At 41.1% G+C, this 23,345-nt stretch overlaps 1 protein-coding gene across 3 annotated transcripts in view; it reads right to left on the minus strand.

The window, feature by feature from the left end:
- Window positions 1-5,043: 5,043 nt before the first annotated feature.
- The window catches only part of coq5 (coenzyme Q5, methyltransferase), a 30,826-nt gene continuing 12,524 nt past the window's right edge, over window positions 5,044-23,345 (minus strand). The window contains exons 1-8 of one of the 3 annotated variants that reach the window (XM_061816885.1): window positions 12,228-12,477; window positions 11,206-11,355; window positions 9,586-9,825; window positions 8,615-8,721; window positions 7,654-7,742; window positions 7,395-7,506; window positions 5,856-6,030; window positions 5,044-5,180 (exon numbers count right to left, since the gene is read on the minus strand). In XM_061816885.1, the coding sequence (XP_061672869.1) occupies window positions 5,929-6,030; window positions 7,395-7,506; window positions 7,654-7,742; window positions 8,615-8,721; window positions 9,586-9,825; window positions 11,206-11,355; window positions 12,228-12,429 (1,002 nt within the window). In that variant the 5' untranslated portion in view covers window positions 12,430-12,477 and the 3' untranslated portion in view covers window positions 5,044-5,180; window positions 5,856-5,928. Of the gene's footprint in view, window positions 5,181-5,855; window positions 6,031-7,394; window positions 7,507-7,653; window positions 7,743-8,614; window positions 8,722-9,585; window positions 9,826-11,205; window positions 11,356-12,227; window positions 12,478-12,543; window positions 12,752-23,345 lie in introns of those variants that run through there. The other 2 variants (XM_061816883.1, XM_061816884.1) reach the window with 2 other exon arrangements.

A 23,345-nucleotide genomic window follows, 5' to 3' on the forward strand; every position in this document is an offset into this window, starting at 1 on the left:
CACAAAACCAGACAAAAACCATCTTGCCCGAGTGACCAAACACCACATTGTTAAAGTTGGCATTACACCTTACTTTTATTTCATCTGATTGTGTGGACCAACATCGACTCAACAAATCCCCATCATCATGTTCACTCAGTAATTTAATTACTAAAAACAATTGCTAATTTATTACGCTGTCACTGATTAGCTAGTTATGGACACATCAAAGTTTGTGCTTGCATCAAGCAGCCGATGAGAGAAAAGGTTTGAATACTTAACGAGAGCTCGCGACTTCGATTATATCATCTGGCCAAAATTATTTTCAAAGCTCGAAGCGATGCAATATTTTTGAATGGCAATAGGATCTGCCATCTAGTGGCTGGCATGGATGAACAAATGAACAAAGATAACTTGGTTGTAAATGCAAAACAATTTTCTGAACAATTAAATGAAACTGCATTATTTCATTGGGCACAGCGGTTGGGAATCACTGATTTAAAATGTATGCGTATATAACAAGAAAAGGTGTATATCCAAGAAATGTGAATGCACATCATCCCCTGAGGAGCTAGAGGTCTACTTGATTTTAAGCATGTTTCCATTATGAATAACATTTTGACGCATCTTCAGGTGCAGAGCTACTTTATGCGCAGTCAACATAGAGCAGTGGTTGTCAAACATGTGGAGGCCACTGGACAACATTTCCAGAACCAGTCGGTCTTTTGGACTTAAGGACCACCGGAAATGGGCAAAATGCCACTAAAATGTCAGCTCCAAAATAATGTGGTAGACTTCCCAAGTCTTTTCGGGTGTGGCTTCTTGAGACTTTATCCCGAGAGAAATGCCGACCAAATTTGATGTTGCTAAGCTTGGGGGCTGAGTTTTGAATGGTGATCCTTTCTACCTGGATCTCATATATATATGGCTTTAGGAGACTTTAGGTTATCCCCCACCCAACCATGCCTTAAAGACCCCCTAGTCAGATTTCCTCCAAGAGAGACATGCTAACTTGGATAAAAACCCTTTTCAGCATTTATTCCGTATTCATTTATCCAGCTTCAGGTCTGTGTGCTAGTACACTCTTGGTCCTCACTAGTACAACAATTCAAAGCCGTTTGAGCATTTATTTTATATCCTCCTATCCTGTGTACTGACCAGTGATACATGCTGCTTATTGTTTGGGGCTAGTACTCCGAGTGGTGCAGCACAATATTTTATTTGTAACATTTAATTGCGTCGTCGTAGGGTCAATGTGGCACTTGTAAGGCAAGGAAAGTATTGATATAGCACAATTCAACAAGGTGATCCAAAGGGCTTTACAAAGACATCAAAACATAAATACAAACATAATTTAAGATCTGGGGTCTTGGAGGGTTCATACTGGGTCAGGAGATCACTGATGTATTTTGGTCCAAGACCATTCAGAGCGTTATAGACCAGAATCAAAACTGTGAAGTCTGTCCTCTGACGGAGAGGCTGCCGGTGTAAAGACCCCAGAGATGGACTGACGTGGTCCACTTTTTTTGGGCTTAGTGAGGACTCAAGCAGCTCGGTGCCAAATGAGCTGCAGTTCTTAATTGATTTTTTTTTTAGCGAGACGTGTAAAGATGCCGTTACAGTAATGAAGCCTACTGGAGATGAATATATGGACTAGTTTTTACAGGTCCTGCTGAGACGTTAAGTCTTTTAACCTGGATTAGTTCTTAAGGTTACAGTAGGCTGACTTTGTTATAGCTCTGATGTGTTTTTCCATGTTTAGGTCGAGGTTCATCACTACATCCAGATTTCTGCCCTGGTTGGTAGTTCTAAGGTGTAGAAATTGAAGCTCTGTGGTGACCTGTAATCGTTTCCCTTAGGCTCCAAAAACATTGACCTTGGTTTTGTTTTTGTTTAGCTGGAGAAAGTTGTGACAGATCCAGTCATAATCTCCTCAATGCATTTACCAAGAGCATGTACAGGGCCTCGGTCTCCTGACAACATTCTAATATATATGTCTGCATGTCATCAGCATCGCTATGGTAATTAATTTTGTTGTTCTTTATAATCTGTGCCAGTGGGAGCATGATGTTAAACAGAAGAGGTCCCAGAATGGAACCTTGGTGAACTCCACATGTCATTCTTGTTTGCTCAGATGTGAAGTTACCTATTGTCACAAACTACTTCTAATTCTCCCTGTATGTTTTGAACCAGTTTAGTACAGTTTCGGAAAGACCTACCCAGTTCCCCAGTCATTTGATGAGTATGTTGTGCTCAACAGTATCAAATGCCGCACAGAGAGCTAGTAAAACTAAGACTGAGATTTTCCATCGTCGTATTCAGATATAGTCTGTATAGTAGTGAAACAAATGTTACTAGAACAAGTACCGGTCTACCATAGTTATTCTACTCCTGGCCAGACTGCCCATCAAAAATACAAATTCTCTCTAAAATACTTTTCAAATCCCCCCGACCGGTGTTGTGGATGGCGCCTGTTGTGGTGGCAACCCCCGAAGCTGTCGGTGTACACCAGCAGTAGAGGATACTGTTCAGCTGAAGAAGGAATCCTATCAAACATTTTTGGCTTGTGGGACAGCCAAGCAGAATGCAGCTCTTGCTTCAGTGAAGCCATGGAGATTGACATGAGGAAGCAGAGACTGGGATCTCTGGCCTGGGCTGTCCTATCTCTGGGGCTGAGTTTATCTAGGTGGTTAAAAACCTCTTTGGTAACGAGGCACCAGGGTTAGATGAGATTTGACGGCAATTCCCAAAGGCTGTGGACGTTGTGGAGCTGTCCTGATTGACATAGTTATGCAACCCTGAGGTGACATCGGGGAGAGTGTGTCTGGATTGGCAGACTGGGATGGTGGTCTTCCTTTCTAAAAAGGGGGACTAGAGGGTCTGTTCCAACTGCAGGGGGATTACACTCAGGCTCCCCAGTAAAGGGAGGGGGTGCTTGGAAAAAGGTCGGGAAGGTTGCAGATTCAGGAGGAGCAGTGCGATTTTTGTCCTGGCCATGAAACAATGGACCAGCTCTACACCCTTGGTAGAATCCTTGAGGATGCATGCGAGTTCGCCCAACCAGTCTACATGTGGTTTGTAGCTTTGGAGAAGCTGTTTGACTGTGTCCCTCGGGGAAACCTGTGAGTGGTGCTCCAGGAGTATGGGGTACTGGATTCCCATGATACAGGCTGTTCGGTCCCTGTACGACCAGTGTTGGATTTTGGTCCACATTGCTGGCTGTAAATCAGATTTATTTCCTGTGAGAGTTGAACCCTGCCAAGGCTTCCCAATGTCACTAACTGTGCACAATTTCGAGGGGCAGCCGACGCGTAGAGGGGGTCCGGTTTGTTGGCTTCATGATTCTATCGCTGCTTTTTGCAGATGATGTGGTCCTTTTGGCTTCGAGTCGCAATCCCCAACTCTCACTGGAGCTGTTTACAGCAGAGTGCTCAGCAGTTGGGATGTTGCACCACGAGATCACTAAGGAGAGACTGTCTACCAGGTGGCCACGGAACACCTCGGGGTCTCCCACGGAAGACCTTAATGAAGTGGCCAGGGAGAGGGAAGTCTGGGCTTCTATGCTAAAGCTACCGCGCCTGCGACCCAAGCAGAAGAAAGTTGATGGATTATGAGAAAAGATTTCGTTTTACTCTGGGGGGTGGGCAAAAATAAATCTTAAAGAATACTTTTTTCTCTCTAAAAATAGTTCCCTGAAAAACTATTGATTGAAAAATGAAGGTTAAAAACTGACTTTTGTTTCCAAAAATTCAAAGACTACTTGAGTTGTCTTAGTATTGAGGACAAAGAGTGTGCAAGTTGCTGGATATTAAGAATGCGGACTAAATCCAGGAAGGGTTTTTGCCATATGAACTGGGATGTACCAAAAGGCCAAAGCAAGAGTCTATGTCAAAAGGCTTCCTTATTGTACTGTGACTATTTTGAAACAAAACAAAACAATGCAGTTGTAACATAATACACACATTCATGCCTTTCTGTTTGTCCTGCAGACTGTATCCAATATTTTGTTTCTATGAAATACACACACAACCACACAAACACACACACTTTCTACATTGAGGACAAGCTTCCCAAAATGTTGCCTTTTTGCATAGAGATACAGTATGCAAGTATAACACGTTGTTGTTGTTTTCTTTGGGGTACGTGAGTCACTATTTAATTTTTTTGTTATTGTTTGTAGCACTTAAGATAAAAATGTGTACAAATGAATATTTTGTAATTTTTTTAAGAAACAAACAAAAAAAAGAGTATATTTGTTAGGAAGTACCATTTACAAATGTTTTACAACTAAGAAAAGCTAGACATCAATCTTGTGTATATTTGTGTACGTGTATAGCAAAAGGCATTTCATGAATGGAAATATGTTCTCTGAATATTTATTGACTAATATATTTATCTTGAAGCCATGTCTTATGTTCAGTTTATGAGCGTTTGCTTGCTTTTGACAACGGAAATCACTTTCATGAGACTTTGTATATACATGCTGATCCAGAATTGCACACGAGACGATTCAATCTTCTGACCAAAAAAAACATTTGAAAACTTTAGTACCATACGGTTTTGTAATTACAAATGTACAAAGATGTGTCAAATATACACTTTTATTCGAGGAACCGTTGTTGTGCTGTCTTCCTTTTCAGTGCAAAAATAGGACAGAAAATGGAATGTCCACATGGGAATCATTTTTTCAAAGAAAAGTTATATTTTGGGGAAAAGCATTTTTTCCCCAATAACAATCTTGAAAGAAGTATTTCAAAGAGAAAAAGTTTTTGGATTGTATGGCACGAGGCCACTGTCCTTTTTTGAGGAGAAAAAAGCTTTTGGGCACAAAAGGTATTTGCAAAAGAAACATAAAAAAAAAACTATGTATCCATCCATTTTCTGAGATGCTTATCCTCACAAGGGTCGCAGAGTGCTGGCATCTATCCCTGGGGTCAACAGCCAGGAGGCAGGGTACACACTGGACTGGTCGGCTGTCAATCGCAGGGCACATGGAGACAAAATCACACCTATGGGCAATTTAGAGTGTCCAATTAATATTGCATGTTTTGGGGATGTGGGAGGAAACTGGAGTGCCCGGAGAAAAAACACGCAGGCACGGGGAGAACATGCAAACTCCATACAGGCAAGTCCGGGATTGGAACCCGGATCCTGAGAACTGTGAGGCCAACAATCCAACCAGATGAGTCACTGTGCTGCCACTGGGGTAAATTGATGATAAAAATGTCAATAAAATTTAACAAAAAGTCTTTGTAAAGCATTTTTTTTTAATCCTATTGGGAAAAAATGTGCATCGTTGTATTTTCTTTTGCAACAAAATTATTTTTTTTCCAAACAAAGTGGGGAAAACGTTTCTCAGTATTTCAATTTTTAATATAGATGTTTGATTTAAAAAAAACATGCAAAAATAATTTTTTTTGTGTTATTTTGTCCAAGACGTTTCGTTCAAACGTTTTCATTTTACATATTTTTTTTAATGTGAAAACAGTTTTAAGTTTTAAATATTTTTTTTTATACGAGGGTAAAATATTTTTTAACAATGACTCATTGTATGTTCACAAAATAAAAGTCAGTTACTGAGTTATCTTTTTTGGAGTTCTTTGAGTGCTTCATTTTAAAAATGTGCATTTTAAAGATAATTTTCTTAGATGCCATAATTTCCTCTCGGCATTGAAAGCAAATCAGTTTTTTGAACTAGCACCATATATTACAAGAATAAAGTTTTATATTGTTGCCATGTCCTTTCTGATATCAAAAAGTAATTCTGGAGAGAGACAATTTATTACAAGTTCCAACATGTGAACCAAACATAATAAATTGTGAAAACATAATTTCATCACAATTTCATAATTTCATTCTGGCAATCCAATCCTGACCTTGCAGGTGTTTTTGCTTTGAACACTTGAGGCAGGCGGAAGGAGCCAGCGAGAGGCCGTGACGGTCGCCCGCTCACATCTTGAAACCCGAGTGAAGGGAGACCACCCCGCCTGTCAAGTTGTGGTAGTGCACGCACGAGAAACCCGCATCCTCTATCATTTCCTTGAACTCCTCCTGGACAAAAAAAACATTAGCAGAGAAGCAGAGTTTACCCATCATTGCCGACACAAAGTCATCGCCGGCAGAGGAGTTGAACTGTTTTTTTGCCAGTTGTGAGGAAAAGACCAAAACATCAGCGACAAGAACATCACCATATTCATTTCTTCCTGACACTTGACATCCAGGTACTGTCTCTACAGGACTATGAGGCGAGGCAAGCGTTCAGATCCGTGAATCCAAGTAAGGCGGCATGTCTGGATGGAGTCCTGGGGAAGGTACTCAAGGCCCGAGTTTTGACATCTTCAATCCGTCTTTGTCAAAAACCACTGTCCCATCCTACCTCAAATCACATTTCATAATCCCTGTCCCCAAAAAGCAAGGTCTGAAAGGTTTAACTGACGACAGAAGTATTGCTCTCTTCCCCCGAGTGGCTGGCAAAATGGCTGGAGAGACTCGTACCAAGGCACATAAAAAGTAGATTACACCTGACCTTTGACCCCTTTCACTGCATCAACAGAGGATGCCAATTCCAGCGCAGGAACACAAACAAGAATTAATATGTCCAGATGCTCTTCGTCGTTTACAGCAATCATTTGGTCTTCACACTCTGCTCCTAGATCATGGATTTTCTCACAAAGGGCTACCTCAAAACTGTCAGATTGCCCTCACCTCTCTTCCTCCATCACTCTCAGTACTTCTTTGGTACTGTCTGTACACCTCTGATTGCACAACCATCCTCCCCTCCAATCATATCATTAAGTTTCCAGACGACACAACTGTGATGGGACTCAACTCAGAGGAGAAGGAGTCCGCCTTCTGTGTTGAGGTCCAAAAACTGTCTCTATGGTACTCTCCACACAACCTGATTTTAAACACAAAGAAAACCAAAGGACTTATATTTAACTTTAGGAAACGCTGGTAGTATTTTACTGCTCTGCTGTTGAAAGCATTTTTTAACATACTGCATTTGTCATGGTTTGCAGGCTGCTCTGTTGCAGACAAAAAGCACTTCAGAGAGTTCTAAGAACTGCAGAAAAAAAAAATCGTGGCCTGCCCTCTTTGACCATTACAGGACATTGGCAACACCCATTATCACACCAGCACCAGGACCATCAGTACAGACACTTTCCCCCCAAGGGAGGCGATTCAGGTCAATTAGATTGCACACCACTAGATTCCTCAACAATTTTATTTTTTTTTTTTTAAACCCAAAAGCCATTCACTCGCTAGACCACCAACATAAAACAAAGTCACCAGCGCATTACATCTGTCAAGGGAACGAATCTTTATTTATTTTTAAATGTGCTTTTCAATTGCCTACTGCTATCTGAACACAAAGATGATTTTCAACGAAGGGGAAAAAAATGGAATATCGTCACCTGAGCGGGAAACTTGCGAATGCTTTCCACTAAGTACTGATACGACTTCCAGTCTCCCGCAATCACCTCCCCCAAAACCGGAATCACCTGGAAGCTGTAAGCATCGTAGAGCCTAGGAAAGAACAATAAAATAATAGCAACAACAGCGCACTAACATTTTGTTGAATTGCATTGGCAAGGATTATCTTTGTAGAGTGTTTTGAATGACTAGGTGTACCTAATGCTATGACCTGTGAGTTTTGGTAAGGGCTTGATTTACCTGGCCAAGACGGGATTGGTCACTTTGCTGAACTCCAAACACATGAACCTGCCGCCTGGTTTCAGGACACGCAGCGCCTCCTCCAGGGCCTCAATAAATAAATAAATACATACATACATAAAAACGCACACATCACTACGGTGCTTTCAATTGTATTTTTCCAAAAACAGAAAATAAAAGTTTCAATTAAAAAAAAAAAAATCACAATCTTATTTTTTTTCTAAGAAAAAAGACAATTCATGGTGATTGTTTTTTTTTGTCTTTAAAAGCTGTAATATGAAAAAAAAACATTTTATTTTCTTTATAAAAAGGTTTTATTGGTCATGTAATTTCACAATCGTGTAGATATATTTCTCATGAAAAATAATGGAATAATTTTTCAAGAAAACGTTCACATTGTCCCCCCAAAGACAAAAAGTTGCATATTTTTGAGGATGGTATTTTTTCTTCAGGAAAAAAGTAAGTTTCAGGAAACAATTGTAATCTTGTGATAATTGTTATTTTTCCAGAAATAACAATTGTAGTTTTGATGTTTTTAAATTTTATTTTCCATTAAAAAGTAATATTTTCTTATTCACAGTTAATCTCAAAAGTAATAAAAAATAAAGGCTTACACCTTCATGAAGCATTTCTATTTTAGGATAAAGTAATTCATTTTAGAAAAATATTGTTTTGAAGAAAAACATTAAGTACTCAATGTTTTTTCAAAGTCAGCCTTTTTTTTTTTTTTCAAGGAAAAAAGGTCATTTTTTAAAGGAAAAAAAATTGTATCATTTGAAGAAAGGACAGGATGTTTACACGGATGGACTATTTGACGACATCCATGCTGTGAGCGGTCTGACAGAATTGACAGCAACAATTCAGAACAATACAACAACGGCATGGGAATGGACATTCAGAACATTCAGAGAGATCTCCCCCCCCCGGGTCACGATATAAATAAGAATTAACAAATGCTCACCAGATCTACGTGAGTGACATTCCGAATCCCGAAGGCGATGGTGTAGATGTCAAATTGATCGTCATTGAATGGCAACTCCTCTGCGTCCCCCACCACCCACGATACACCTGGCACACACACGCACACACACACACAAAAATTGTGTTTAATATCAACCCCATGAACACATTAATACATAAATTCATAAAATACATACATATATACATAAATGGATCTTTTGGGAAAATATTGTATGGACTAGCGGGGTAAAAGTTGATCTTTTTAGAAGGTGTGTGTCTCGATACATAAATGTAGAACACCATTTCAGAAAAAGAACATCATGCCAACCGTCAAACGCGGTGGTGGTAGTGCGATGGGCTTGGGCTGCTTCACCCCTTCATGACCTGGACAATTTGCCGTGATTGACGGAACCATGAATTCTGTTCTGTACCATAAAACCCTAAAGGAGAATGTTCAGCCATCGATTTGTGACCTCAAGCTGAACCGCACTCGGGTTCAACTACAAGTCAACTTCTGAATGGCTTAGAAAAATTAAATGAAGGCTTTGAAGAGACTTGTTCAAAGTCTAGACTTGAATCCGATTAAAATGCAGTGGCATGACCTTAAAAAGGTCCTTTATGTTGGAAAAGCCTCCCTTTTTGACTGAATTCAAACAATTTTGCAATCAAGAGTGGGAGAAAATATCTCCACAGAGATTGAAAGAATCATTGGCAGTGTTCGGAAACACTTGAATTTGGTTATTGTTCCTGCGGATGGCCCAACCGTTCTTAGGTTAGGGGGCTGTTACTTTTTCCACACAGGTACAGGAAACTTTTGACAGTTTTTTGGGCCAACACTTTTTCACGGCACTGCAGCGGCTGACTTGCCTGCGAATATGAGGAAAAGCAGTACAATACCTTGCACTTATTATTTCTACACCGTGGCCACAAGGACAGTTTTTCTCCATGTGATGTCCCGAGGTTCGCACTCACCGGCACTGATGCCCATGAGGTGGGCTTTCTCCCTGCCCACTTTCAGCATCTCCTTGTTGATGTCACAGACCACCGCCCTGGATTCCCGGAGTCCACCTTTCTCACCCTCCTCCTCCTCGGTGCCAGAGTATTTATCCGAGATGTCCTGCCACGACGGCGTCTGCATAGAGCGCGCCAAGCGCCTGGCCCGGCGCTCTTTTTGAGAGGCGACGTACTTCAGGAAACGGAATGCGATGTCGCCTGCGGCAAGAAGACACAAATTTGCTATGCCTGATTCATGACATTTTTACATTTTACTGCGTACAATGTTTTGAGGTGACCATCTCTGCCAAATTCCAGGTTGCCTCTAAAAACCATGACTCGATAATTGAAAACTATTATTTGAGCAGCGTTTCATTAAGTTGGTTTGTTTTTGGAACAAAAATGTGAGTATTATGCCAACAAGCGGCACAGTATCAGAAACAGTTGGAACCTGTGCCCCATCCCAGCAACGAAGAGACACAAAAGATGGATGGATTTCTTTTGGAAGGTCTACCAGACCACTTTCCTTTTTTACCACACTATTTCATAAAATAGAAATTTTAAAATGAGATTTTTCCAAAACAAAGTTTTGGGGAAAATACTCTCTGAAAGAAAAATTGGGATATTTTCAGGAATAAGTATTTTTTTACTTTTTTGGAAAATATTTTTGTGATTCGTTTCTGTCATATTCATATCAGAAATACATATTTTTTATACTTGTTATTTTTTGGAGCAATTTGTTTTTCCTAATTAAAAATATTTTCAATATACTTTTTCTTAAAGAAGGTTGGATTTAAAAAAAAAAAAAAAAAAAAAATCGGGAAAAAAGTCCTCTTTTATAAATAGTCAAATGTTTTCTTATATTTTTTAAAAGAAATATTTTAGGGGAAATTTATTATTCAAAAAAATTTATTCATTTTAAAAACTATTTTGGAATTTTTTTTCAGGAAGGACAAAAAAACACTTGTCCATTTTTTTCACATGGACACATTTCATCTTGTTATGAAAAAAATCCTCAAAAAAATAGTTGTAGAAAAACAAAAACATTTTTATTTTTAAAAATCACAATATTATTTTTGGAGGAATGCATTGTTTTTTTTAAAGTTCGTTATCGAAGAAGCATCTGGTGTAAAAACTGTTTCAAACAAATATGACTGTTCATCTGAGAAGACACGCTGTGGCAACCCAAAGAAAGTTTATAGAAGAATCGTACATTTCTGAGATAAGTCTATTTTGGGGACGGGGGGGTGACAGATTCATCCATTTTTTCATCAATTTTTCAAAATGTTCCAGATTTTCCCAACAAACAAAACCAGCAACTACACTAAGAAGAAAGTAGAAAAGTGATTTTCAAGTCACTGTCTCGTGGTATGAAGGCTCCCTCTAGTGGTGTGACAAATAATCACTGCCGCAGTTACCGTTCAGTTGCATTTAACTGTCAAGCTTGTGACAAATTTCTCCATATTTTTTCTTAATTGTTTTTACACATTTAGGTGAATTTCTACCAACTTAATTGAATAATTATTTAAGTGCAGTTTTGTGTGAATGCTCTGAACTGTACATTTGCTATTGTATTATGAATAAGACGGATCGGTGCACCTGTTCCACCGGCTACATCCAGGAGGTGCGCCCCGGGGTGGGGGTGCATGGCGTGCAGCAACGCATCTTTCCAAAGGCGGTGGATACCAAGACTCATGGCGTCGTTCATCAAGTCGTACTTCTGCGCCACGTTCTCAAACACCTTGTACACTACAAAATTGAAGAAATGTTACAGTTGCACTTAGCACGCGACAGGTGGATCCCCACTTTGTTCTTCCTGACTCCAATTTAAAAACTTATATCCTTGAAATGAAGGCAGTAGCAGATCGTTTTATTTTGCTCATGTCAAAAATATATCCTACCTAAAAATTCTGCATCATAAATTGCGCATTGTTGAAGAGATTAATACTGCCTTATAAAGATGTGTTCAAAAGCAGGCAAGATAATATAAAACCGACCTATTTCATGATTTGTGGTGGATTTTGTGTCAATAAGAGAGTCTGCAACAGATGCAGTCACATTTGCCGTCTTTATGAATGAATTATCCGTCCCAATGCGAATAGACTACATTGATGGATACTGGAGCTAGACTGGCAAAACGTGTGTGTACACGTGTCCTTTATCCTCCAAGTCAATATCCAGAATTCTCGCTCACTGGACAGCACCGACCAACAAACAGAACCAGCTGCTGTGGTGTGAATCCAATATTCAGCACCCAGTAGGCAGAGGTAGGACCACGCCATTGCTTCGCAAGTCACAAATAAGTCTCAAGTCTTTGCCGTCAAGTCTCAAGATGAGTGAGTCCTGAGTAAAATCCCACAATTTGAATTTGAGTGCATTCTTCAACACACGGCGCATTTTGGGAGCGACTTCCATTTGTTTACATATTATGTAGTGCAGTAAAAAAAAAAGAAAAAAAAACAAGCTCCGTTCCACGACCAGATTTGATGCCGATTTTTTCACCAGAATCGCCCAAATCGGAATGATCTAAATAGACATTCCAGAATGAATGTACACGATTTTAAGCGACCAGTAAGTGTTAAAACAAAAGGATTGTTCAACGGAGTTCGCCTTCGACTCACCTTTCTTCGCCTTCTCTGCCTCCGGGACAGTTTCGAAGCCGAAATGAGTGTTTTTCTCTCCCGCTTCATCGCTAAAACATCGGCCGGACAGCGACGCCCAGCAGTGGGCCGACAGGTGCAATCTGCCGGGCGTGGAGACGGAGATGGCCGAGGAAGTTCGACCGAAAACCCTCCGGACCAACAGCCTCACGGGGGCCGCCATCTTGACAGACACATATTATTCTGCGTCATACTACGCAATCAAGAGGCGACGATCACTGCGCTTTCAATTTTAAGAATCCATCGTCAATCCATTTTCTGAGCCGCTTGTCCTCACAAGGGTCGTGGGAGGCGATGCCAGCTATCTTCGGGAAGGAGGCGCGGTAACTCCCTGAACTGCTTGCCAGCCGGTTGCAGGACACATAGAAACACACAACCAGTCGCACTCACAGTCACACTTAAGGGCAAAAGGTAGTCTCTGATTCATGCATATTTTTGTGATGTGGGAGGAAAACCAGAGTGCCCGGAGAAACAACGCGCAGGGAGAACATGGAAACTCCATGCAGGCGGGGCCGGGATTCGAACACTAGTCCACAGAACTGTGAGACACTCTAACCTGCCATAAATAAACAAATAAATAAATAAATACATTCATAAATAAAATCTCAAAACAGACCCCGTGGTATATTTTACTCGTTTCGGCCACCTTAATGTGTACACATTTAGATTCTGGTCACACACATATAATATGTGTGTGTGTGTGTGTATATGTATATATCTATCTATATCTATCTATATATATATTCCCCGGGAGGGTTCTCATAAAAAAAAAACCCACATTAATCAGAATTAGTAAGACTTTCCAACTTCATAGTTGTCAAAGTGTTAGTCTCATTATTACCAGAAGAAAAAATCTACCGTAGCAGTTTCACCATGTAGTTGTCCCACAAGCAAGCCAACGATAAAGTTCGATTCCAAACAACGTACTAGTAAATGGTAAGATGGAAATCAAAGATATCAACTCAATGTTCAAATTGCTTTTGGTATTGTGAGAGTGGAGAAAAGAATGTGAGGTTTTCCACAGGCTGATGCACGCTCACAAAATAGTGCCTGAAGCCGGTCACACATAATGACAGACATGTTCCTGCAAAAACTCCTCCGCTTAAATTAAGCGGGTTCCTCAAACTTGCGGCCCGCGGGTCATTTGCAGGTGCCCCGAATCGGCGGCCCACTCTCAGCCAGACTCTGCCTCAGGTAAATTAAGTTTGAGTGTGTTGTGAATACTGTATTCTCATTCATCCAGGTGGTTTCATTCTGTAATTGACACTGACAGCCACCAGATGACAGTATTTCCCCGTAGAGTCATCCTCCAGGTTATATGGAATAAAAGTGAAATTCCTCAACTCGCACCCTAGTCTGAATCTGCATTCAAAAAGGCAGCTGTGTGAGCCACTAAACTATCAGTAGAGGTATTAAGGTGGGGGTGGGGGTGGAGTGTAATGAGGTGGTGGGCCGGGTGGGCATTGATTTCCCCAATTTCCAAGCCTCTTTTTGCCCTCAGGGCGGTGGTCTACGATATAAAACCTCTGTCGTTTACAAAATGGAAAGCTCACAGGAATCGTCTTTTTTTCTGGGGTAAAACATACAGTTACAATTTTAATTGATAATAATGAGATATTTCCTTTATCCAACCATCTGTTTTCTGTACTGCTTATCTGGTAAAATGGTTCACATGGAACGTCACCTCTCTGGCAGTGAAAGAGCTTATCTTTAGGTGTGTGTGTGTCCGAGGGGGGGAACAAGTACTGGTTCTTGTTTGTGTCTGTGCACTGAACAGCTGAACAGAGTCCCCACCCTTTTCGCAATCCTTGGAGGGGTTGCTTGAAAGCGCCCCTGCTGGGGTCTCCTCGTTCTGCCGAGGGACTTCCATGCTCACACGGACAATGACAGTGAAACCTCAAAGGGTGTTGATACTTTACACTAAAAAAAAAAAGTTTATTCTTGTAAAATTAAAAATATTCAATAAAAACAATCGTTATGAGGAAAAGTGGCTGGGAAAATGGATGGATGGGAAAAGATGCTTTTTGTCTTTGGAAAAGATGACTATCCATCCATCTATCCATTTTCTGAGCTGCTTATCCTCTCAAGGGTCATGAGAGTGCTGGAGCCTCTCCTCGGTATCTTCGGGCAAGAGGCGGCGTTCACACTGAACTGGACGTGACATCGCAGATAGTGGATATATGGTCATGTTACCGAACCAGACTTACATACGCAGTACAAAAATGGGCAAACTGTGAGACTAATGTTCTAATGGGTGCCACCACGTACAGTAAATCACCCATCAATCCATCCAAACTAGTGTGCCAGGTGAAAACCCACGCAGGCGTGGGGAGAACATGCAAACCCCACACAGGCGGGGCTAGGATTTGAACCTCAGTCCTCCCACATCCCCAAAACATGCAGTACTCTTAATTGCCCTTAAGTTTAATTGTGAGTGTGACTGTTGTCTGTCTCCATGCGCCCAGCGATTGGTTGGCAAGCAGTTGAGGGCGTACCCTGCCTCTTTCCTGATGATGACTGGGAAAGGCTCCAGCACTCCCTCGACCATTGTGAGGATAAGCAGCTAAGAAAATGGATGGATGGATAATTTTACCCATGAAAATATTCTTTTTTTTTAAGATTGAAACTTTTTTTTTTTTTTTTAAATGACTTTTTTCTAATCTCATTTACCCCCCTACCATCTATCAGATCGGAATATTCCATGTACTGCTCTCAAGATGCCAGGAGACAAATGCGACAGCCGGTTTAGCCAAGTGAAATGTACAGACATCTGCATCCACCCACTCAGCCTGCCGGCTGCGGGGACCCACAGCGCTGGTACAAACTCTGGGTGTGGAAGCTATGCATATTCATAAAATGCCGCCACAGCGTCAGCATGCGAAATGAGTCGATTTTCATGTACCTTCGAGCCACTTTGACTTTCTGCTTGGGGGAAAAAAATGGAATTTGCAAATGACACAAAACCAAGATGCAGCTATTTGTATTTAACCGAGGAAAAAGATGCAAACAAGCTTAATTTTAATAAATTCTGATATTCTGGGACAAATGATCCTTTCAGAAGGATGAAAGGCTTTTTTTTCCAGATGACAACTGTAATGGCACAGTGAATGACTGGTTAGCACATTTTCCTCACGGTTCTGAGGTCCAGGGTTCAAATCCCTGCTTCATCTGTATGTAGTTCGCATGCTATTCATGTGCCTGTGTGAGTTTTCTCCAGGCCTTCTGATTTCTGCCTACATCACAAAATTTGCATGCTTGGTTATAATTGACACCTCCGTACAGGGCACTTAACCACGCCTCCTGAAGTGACGTCACGCCACGTGCGCTGACGTAAGACAAACAGTAAAAATGGCAAATACAATACAATACATTCTGAACTGAGACAGATGCCATGCTTCTGATTTCATTCAATCATTCACACGTAGCAATGTTATGCTAGCGGAGAACGTCTCATTCATTTATACGAGACGTGTATTAAAAATCAAATTTAGGGCATATATTCGTGCAAACACAGTCTGGTTAAGGTTTGGCCACGAGCCAGCAAGAAATCAATACGTTTGTGCAGTCTGATCATCGCTAAATATCGCTCAACAAAGAATAAGTGTGTCAATCGTTCACACGCAGCAGTGTTATGCTAGCGAAGAACTTCAAATTCATTTATACGAGACATGTATTGAAAATTAAACATAAGGTATACCTTCGTGCAAACATATGTGTTCCGTTTGATAATAGATGGATTTAGTTGATGATCCGGTCTTCTACAAAGTTTGATCCATCGAAGGCATTTTTCGTACTGGGTCTTTGGTTTTGGAAAGGGTACGAATCGAACTCCACCAACTAGCCTTTCAGGATACCTGTCGTCACTATTACAAAGTCCGTGACTACACCTCTTAACCATATTTTTTGTTAAATAACCCAAATATGCGATAAAACGCTAACTAATCCTATACTGGACCATGCAATGTTGTCTGAGAAAATGGCGGGAGCAAAAACGGGCTTTGGTTTATGCAGATCTCTGGCCTCTGATTGGTCAGTGACGCGGATTGCGCAATATCCACGGAGGGGTCAATTGAGGACTAAATTCCCTCTAGATTGCAAATGGGTTTGTTTGTATGTGTCCTGGGAATGGCTGCCGACCAGTTCATGGTGGACCGCACCTCCCATCCAAAGATGGCTGGGATAGGCTCCAGCACTCCTGTGACCCTTGTGTGGATAAGTGGTGGCAAAAATGGATGGATGGGAAAATATAATCTGTTAAAAAAAAATCAGAACCTTAATTTTTATTGTTATACTGGTTAACACAAAAAATAATGTCACTTTAAAAATTCAAACAGAGACAGTTTTTTTGGAGGAAAAAACCCAAAACAAATTTTCATCATTAAAGTCCTACTTTTTTACAAGAATAAAGTATTTTTGAAACCTTTTATTTTACTATCCAATTGATCTCCATCTCCAATTAATGCCCGTTTCACGAGGCTGGGATTCAAGACCGGTCCTCCGAACTGTGAGGCCAACTCTCTAAGAAGTTGCCCCATTGTGCTGTGAGCATTTTTATTCTTTTTAAAATTAATTGAAATCTTTTGACCAATCTGCTGTATAGTCCTGAACACCTGAATTTCCCCTCAGGGGATTTTGACGGAGGTATCTTATTTATTGACCCTAACTGCAAAGTAATCAGACATTACAGGATTACTGCAATCATTCATTATGCTGGGATGGAAATTAATCCATCATTTGCCTTTTTTTTTGAACGGAAACTTCCTGTCTGACGCGACACAGTAGCAGGGTGCAACGTTGCTATGGAGATGACACAAACACTACGAGATGATATCAAATGTTTTTTATGATAAGCAAGAAGCTGCGGGTACAGAGGGAGTTTCGCCAAAACAATTTCTGGATTTGCGATAGGGACCAAAGCTCACAGATGTTTTCAGGATGTGATCATTTTCACTTTTCTCATTCAAATTTGTCCAATAGACCTGGCCTATTTTCGGGGATTTTCAAAGTGTGTCGAGAAACTGAAATAGTCCTGAAATGGCCATTATTGGGCAGTACGGTGGAGGAGCTGTAATGCGTTGGCCTCACAGTTCTGAGGTCCTGGGTTCAATCCCGGCCCTACTTGTGTGGAGTTTGCATGTTCTCTTCGTGCCTGTGTGGGATTTCTCTGGGGGCTCTCGTTTTACTCGCACGCCCCAAAAACATGCTTTAATTGGGGACTCTAAATTGCCCCATGGTGTGATTTTAAGTGCAACTTTTGTCTCTCTCCATGTGCCCTGTGATTGGATGGCAACCAGTTCAGGGTGTACCCTGCCTCCTCCCCATTGACATCTAGGATAGGCTTCATCACTCCCGGGACCCTTGGGAGGATGAGTGGCTAAGAAAATGGATGGATGGATCGCTCATGATGAGACCTGCAAAAAATCTCCCAAAAACATCCCAGAAAGGACACAGAAAGTCTTCCATTTTGGTTGGAGTGGGCCATTTTCTATTAATTCTGGAGTTGGCGATTTCAAGGTAGTTAAAAAGCTCCTTGATGGTGGCGCCCCAGGAGTGGACTAAGCTGGTCGACACACCTCTGCAACAGACATGCACATAGAAGACAGTCCCTCTCGATCGTCAGACCTGGCAAAGTGGGGGTTGGGATGTTGGCCCTCATTAAAGGGGATATATTTTGCCAAACCAACATTTTCTACTAGTTGGGATGGAATCTGGTTTTACTAAACGTGAAATAAGAATTAAACCTATCCACACATTTCTGCATTCCTGACGTTTTTATCCCAAGAGTGCTGAAATGAGATCATTTGAATTTCTCAACCTTGTCTACATCACTATCGAAGATCTCAACCTTCCTCTTCTACTCTCGAGCCAGCGCTCTCAACATAGCAAACCAAAGTCAAATGTGCTTTCACAAATGTGAGTTTTCTACACAAAAGCAACCAATCAGAGGATAGGGAGTGGTCTTAACCAATTATGGACAAAGCCGATACAAAATTTGGTTAAACAGAAGTAGTTGTCAGAGAAGACCTTTCTGGACACTCATGACAAATACAAGGTGTTTTGTTTTACTTTTACACTAAGTCCACGTTAGAGGGTCACTCTACAAAAGTCTAAATGGCCAAAATATGAGACCTTTAAGAATGGTGAACAGTGTGTGCAGACCTTCTCTGTATGCTTGGACATGGTTCCTCGAGACTTTTTTGTGGGTGTACTCGTGACAGAACTGCCAATCAAATTTCATGTTGCAAGTAAAACGATTGTCGTTGGCTAAAATGACTGCTTCTAACCAAAAAGCCAGACTTCCCATGTATTTTTGGACATGGCTTCTTGAGACGTTTTTGGGTGGGTCTACTGATAACAAAGATGTCTGCCACGCATCCTCGATAAATGGACAAGCCTAGGTTGGAAAAACGTTTTCCTCATTGTGTGTGGGGAAAGCGTAGCATTGAAATGTGATGACCCGCCATGAATCAACAAAACTAATTTGTACAAGATCAGGTCTTGAGCAAGATTGATAGATACAATTTTCATGAGTAGACCAACAAAAAGTGTCAAGAACACATGCTTCAAAACACCAAGATTTGATGACTCTCCATGCAAATCCAGTCTATAATTGAACCCAACAAAGTCAGATCTGGATCTACCATGTGTGAAGAGAAACCCAAACTGTTAGCATTGTTGTGTGCCGTTCAAAAGTGATAGATTGCTTTTTGGAAACGTGATCTGGCCGTTATCCGGTACCTCGCTCCAGGTCTTTCCCGCCCATTTCCTCTCCTGCTGGCAGCCTTCATGTTGTGCCAGCAAAGAAAAGAGTGAGGCATTCCATCTGCATATTTGATACCCCGGCACGGTCCGGACCTGTAAGTCACACTCGTAAATTCCCTTTTGTGAGCGTATCACACAAAATGGTGGATTCGTTGCACTCGCTAGCCGTGTAGCCCCCGGCCGTGTTGGTTAATTGAAGGTTTGTTTTCACATCATCAAGGCAGAGCACGCTAGAAGTCATGAAGCACACCTGCACCCCCTTGCGTGCCAGGGGGTCCCACATCATAGGAGACAATGGTGCATGCTGGGAAAAATCTGAAACATTACTTAAGTGTGAGTGGTCCGGCCCAGAAGCCCCCCAACCCTCTCCAACAAGTGCAGACACACTGATTCATCTGACACATCAGACGTGCAGTATAGTACAAAGTATCTGTGGTGGTGGGGGGACGTACTGGATTTCACGTCATGTCGAGACGAAGCCTCTGGAGGGAAGACAAAGTTATTTGATGTTGCATAATGAAAAAATAAAGGTGCACTTTTAAGGAAAAAGTTGCAAGGCCTGAAAGGTTATTATTTTTTTTTAATTCTTCTGACGAAAAAAAGCTGCTAAATTCCTGAAAAAGTTAAGGGGTGGCTATATGCAATGAAAAAAAAATATCATGCAAAAGTATTAATTCAGAAAAAGTTATTTTGTTGCAATATTCTGAAAGACTAGTTTTTAAAATGAAAACAATTTCAATAATAAAGTTAAAAATCTGAAAAATGTGAATTTCAAAAGGACAAATCTCACAATAGAAATCTCAGATAAAGAGGAGCTTTTTCAAAGGAAAGAAGTTTCTCTATTGAGACAAAAAAGGCATAATATTTAGGGAATAGTTGCAGTAATAAGTGAAAAAAGTAATGTTTTTAAGGAAAGTTGTTACCCTATTCTGAGAAAAAAAGTTTGGAAATTTTGCAATGAAAAAAGCAGCAATATTCTGAGATAAAATGTAGAATTTTTTTCAGGGAAGAAGTTGCTATATTAAAACAAAAAAGTGATACTTTTTAGGAAAATACTGTGAAAGGAATTTCCATTTTTTTAGGGAAAAAATTTGGAAGATCCTCAGAAAAAAGTTCTAATTTTAAGATTAGCATGTTAAATATTTTAAGGAAAAATGTTACATAAATCTGTGCAATTGTTTTTAAATAAGTACATTATTTTAAGAAAAGAAGTTGTGATATTCAGAAAAAAAAGAATTTATGGAAAAAAGTTATATTCATTTTTAAACTCAAATAGTTTTTTTAAGCCAAAGAAATTGAATACTCTTGAAAATAGCATTTATTAAAAATAAAAGGAAAATATTGTGCTCTATTAAAAAAATAAAACTTGCTATTTATTGTGTGGGAATGTGTGCCTGGAAAGAGAGAAAAAAATACGCTAGAGTGTGTGTGTATGTGCAAGTGCGCAACAGGTCTTTCCTAACGACGTGCTGCATCACAAGGGGTACTTTCCTCATGCAGGGCTCCTCTGCAGGTTTCAACAAGTCTGCCGGCGGCTCACCACAGAAATGTCAAGATAGGACTGATGTGTGTGTGTGTGTGCGTGTGTGTGTGTGTGTGTGTGTGTGTGTGTGTGTGTGTGTGTGAGTGAAAAAAGTGGAAGGATGGCGGAGGGAGGTGAAGCTGTCTGAAAAGTGTTTCCAAGAGGACCCTCGTTTGGTAAAGCAATTTTAAACTCATGTAGGAAAACTGAGAACTTTACAGTGTGGGATCAACGTCAAAGTGTCACTTTTCATTAACAATGTTGACAAATTATATATATTAAAAAAAAACACCTCCACCAACCACAACACCTCAGATCAGTTTGGATTTGGAACCATAAAATGTATCGCTACCTTTAAAGCATACCTTTAAACGATTATTAACTGTACACGTCGGGTTTTGAGTAGCAGGTAAATAGTCAGCAGTAAAGTTAATGTGCCTTACCCGTCTATGTGGATTTTAAAGGTCAAGTGTCAACTCTATAAACATTCTAAAATAGACATTGTAATGAAAAATACATATAACATTATTCACTTCAATGTCTATACGAAAAAATGAATGTGAGCGGAGAGCGCGACATCCATGCGGAAAGTTGCAGACCTGTCATTCTACGATATCCAAGTGGTCGCCATATTGAGTGCATCCTCCGTCCGTGACGTCACTCGGACATTCGCCAATGAAAACACGCGGTGCACCCTAACTATGGGAGACAAACGCGCCCCTTCTGACACGGAAGCTCTTTTCGAAAAGGAGAACACCACGCAACCGAGTGAAGTTACCAGGACAGTATTACACTAATGTTTTGAGCCCTCGGGGCAATATTACACTATTGTTTCGAGCCATATTCAGATATGCGTCACGGCCAAACCGCATCCCCGTCCGATCTACTTCTGCCATCGCGGCTCATCGCAGCCGGGTAGTGTGGCTTATGACGGAGCCGAGCGGTGCTGCCTCAGGGGGTTGTTTATAGATGCTGCTTTACTGCGCGCACGTGGCTGAATGAGGCATTCTCAGCTGGGTTCTTCAGAGCCGCCCACATTCGCAAAGCCCAATGCGCAGCGTTCGCAGAAGCCGTGACCGCCGAACGCGGCGCCTCAGCCGGTGCGGCTGATTTTCGGCGCTGTGGTGACATATAATGGAGCCGAGCTGTGCTGCTTTTAGGGGGTTGCTCATAGCCGCCGCAGTACATGATGAACACCGTCGAGCTGGGGCGGTTTACTGCGCGCACGCAGCTGAGTTAGGCATTCTTGGCTGGGTTCTTCAGATTTGCCGCCGTTCGCGCAGCAGGCTGACGTCGTCTGACGTGCACATCGACAAATTTCGTACGCGGATCATTTGTTAAGTTATGAGAGACCGATTACGTGATCCGCCCCAAACTATTATTTATTTTAGTGTCTGTATACACATCTACCTGTCATTTGGAATCCACAAAGCTCTGTGAAATAAATTTTTCATGACGAACCGGGTCTCTTGCAAACTTATGAAGGCTAAATCCATCCTCCCAAGTGTTCAAGCAATGTCCAGCAATGCAACGAGCCGGCATTTTGGCTAACACGAAGGAACAACGGGCTTCCTTCCCGGAGGTAAATCTAATAGAAACAAACGAGTCCACTTGAGGGCTGTCCTGCTATGTACCTCACTACCGTCTTCTTCTCGAAAACAAATCCCTCGAGAGGATATTCATGGGGGGAGTTACAAAAAGCTGTATACGTCAAAATCATGTTTTGTGGTGAAAAAAATGCAAGGGTCCACGTCAGCTGCCATGTTTTCATTAATAACCTACTAAAAATCATGCATTTCAGTGACGTTGCATCGAAAAATGGTGCAGCAACACATGCAGACAGTCACTATAACAATACTCCCGCCATATATCCTTTATCCTCTGTGTAGAATGACAAATTGAATTTGAAGCTTTATATTCTTTTCATTCTATTTAATTATCACTGTTCCTCTTTCTAAAATACAGTATTATATAGTTAGCTTGTTTGTAAAAACAAATGAAATCACAATTTTTTGGGTGTGGGTGTGTGAAATGCATTAATGGCTTTACCGTTTATTTCAGTGGGGAAAGATGAGAGCATTTTGAGTTATGAGGGTGGTTACGAGATGAATTGTATTTCAAGACCGCAGGTTATGTTTTGTGAACTTTGGACTCGGTGGGTGGCCAGATTTGTGTGCACTCCCCCCCATAAACACAACAAACGCAAATAGTCAAAGTCAGGTTGAGTATTTCAATAGTTTTAGCTAAGCAAGTCCCAAGTTTTTAAGTTGCTGCTTCACACGTGATGGGTAAAGCAAGAATCACCCCCTGACCCTTCCCAGTTTTTTTTTAACCACAAATCTTCCTTGGCAAGAGGATGGCATAAATATCACCCTCCGCTGTCAACACTCACTTTGCATTTGGAGCACATGTGTGCTGCACATCTTCGTGTCGAACGAAGGTCTGCCCTCTTCTTCAACTCATCACTGAGTGCATTGAGAAGCCTTTGAAGGCGGCCTCATGGTGCAGATATCGGAATTTTGTGGCTTGACGCAAAGCCACATTCCCCTCCTCTCACCCCCAGCACACACGTTTTGCATCTTTTCCCAGTCAGTGCCTGACAACTGCACAATTTTGTACTGATCCCAGTTAGGATTGTTTGTCGACAGCGTTTCTCGAACATCGTGAACAGGTACTTATTTTACTTATGGGCAATGTCACAGCACATCACCACCAAACGATTTCATTTCAAATTTACCCGGAAATGCAGTGTGAAGTTTTCGCACTCTCTTGGGTCTCTATTGTTTTCATGTTTT

The sequence above is a fragment of the Syngnathoides biaculeatus genome, chromosome 4 (genome assembly GCF_019802595.1).
Source record: "Syngnathoides biaculeatus isolate LvHL_M chromosome 4, ASM1980259v1, whole genome shotgun sequence".
In the NCBI taxonomy this organism is placed as follows: domain Eukaryota; kingdom Metazoa; phylum Chordata; class Actinopteri; order Syngnathiformes; family Syngnathidae; genus Syngnathoides; species Syngnathoides biaculeatus.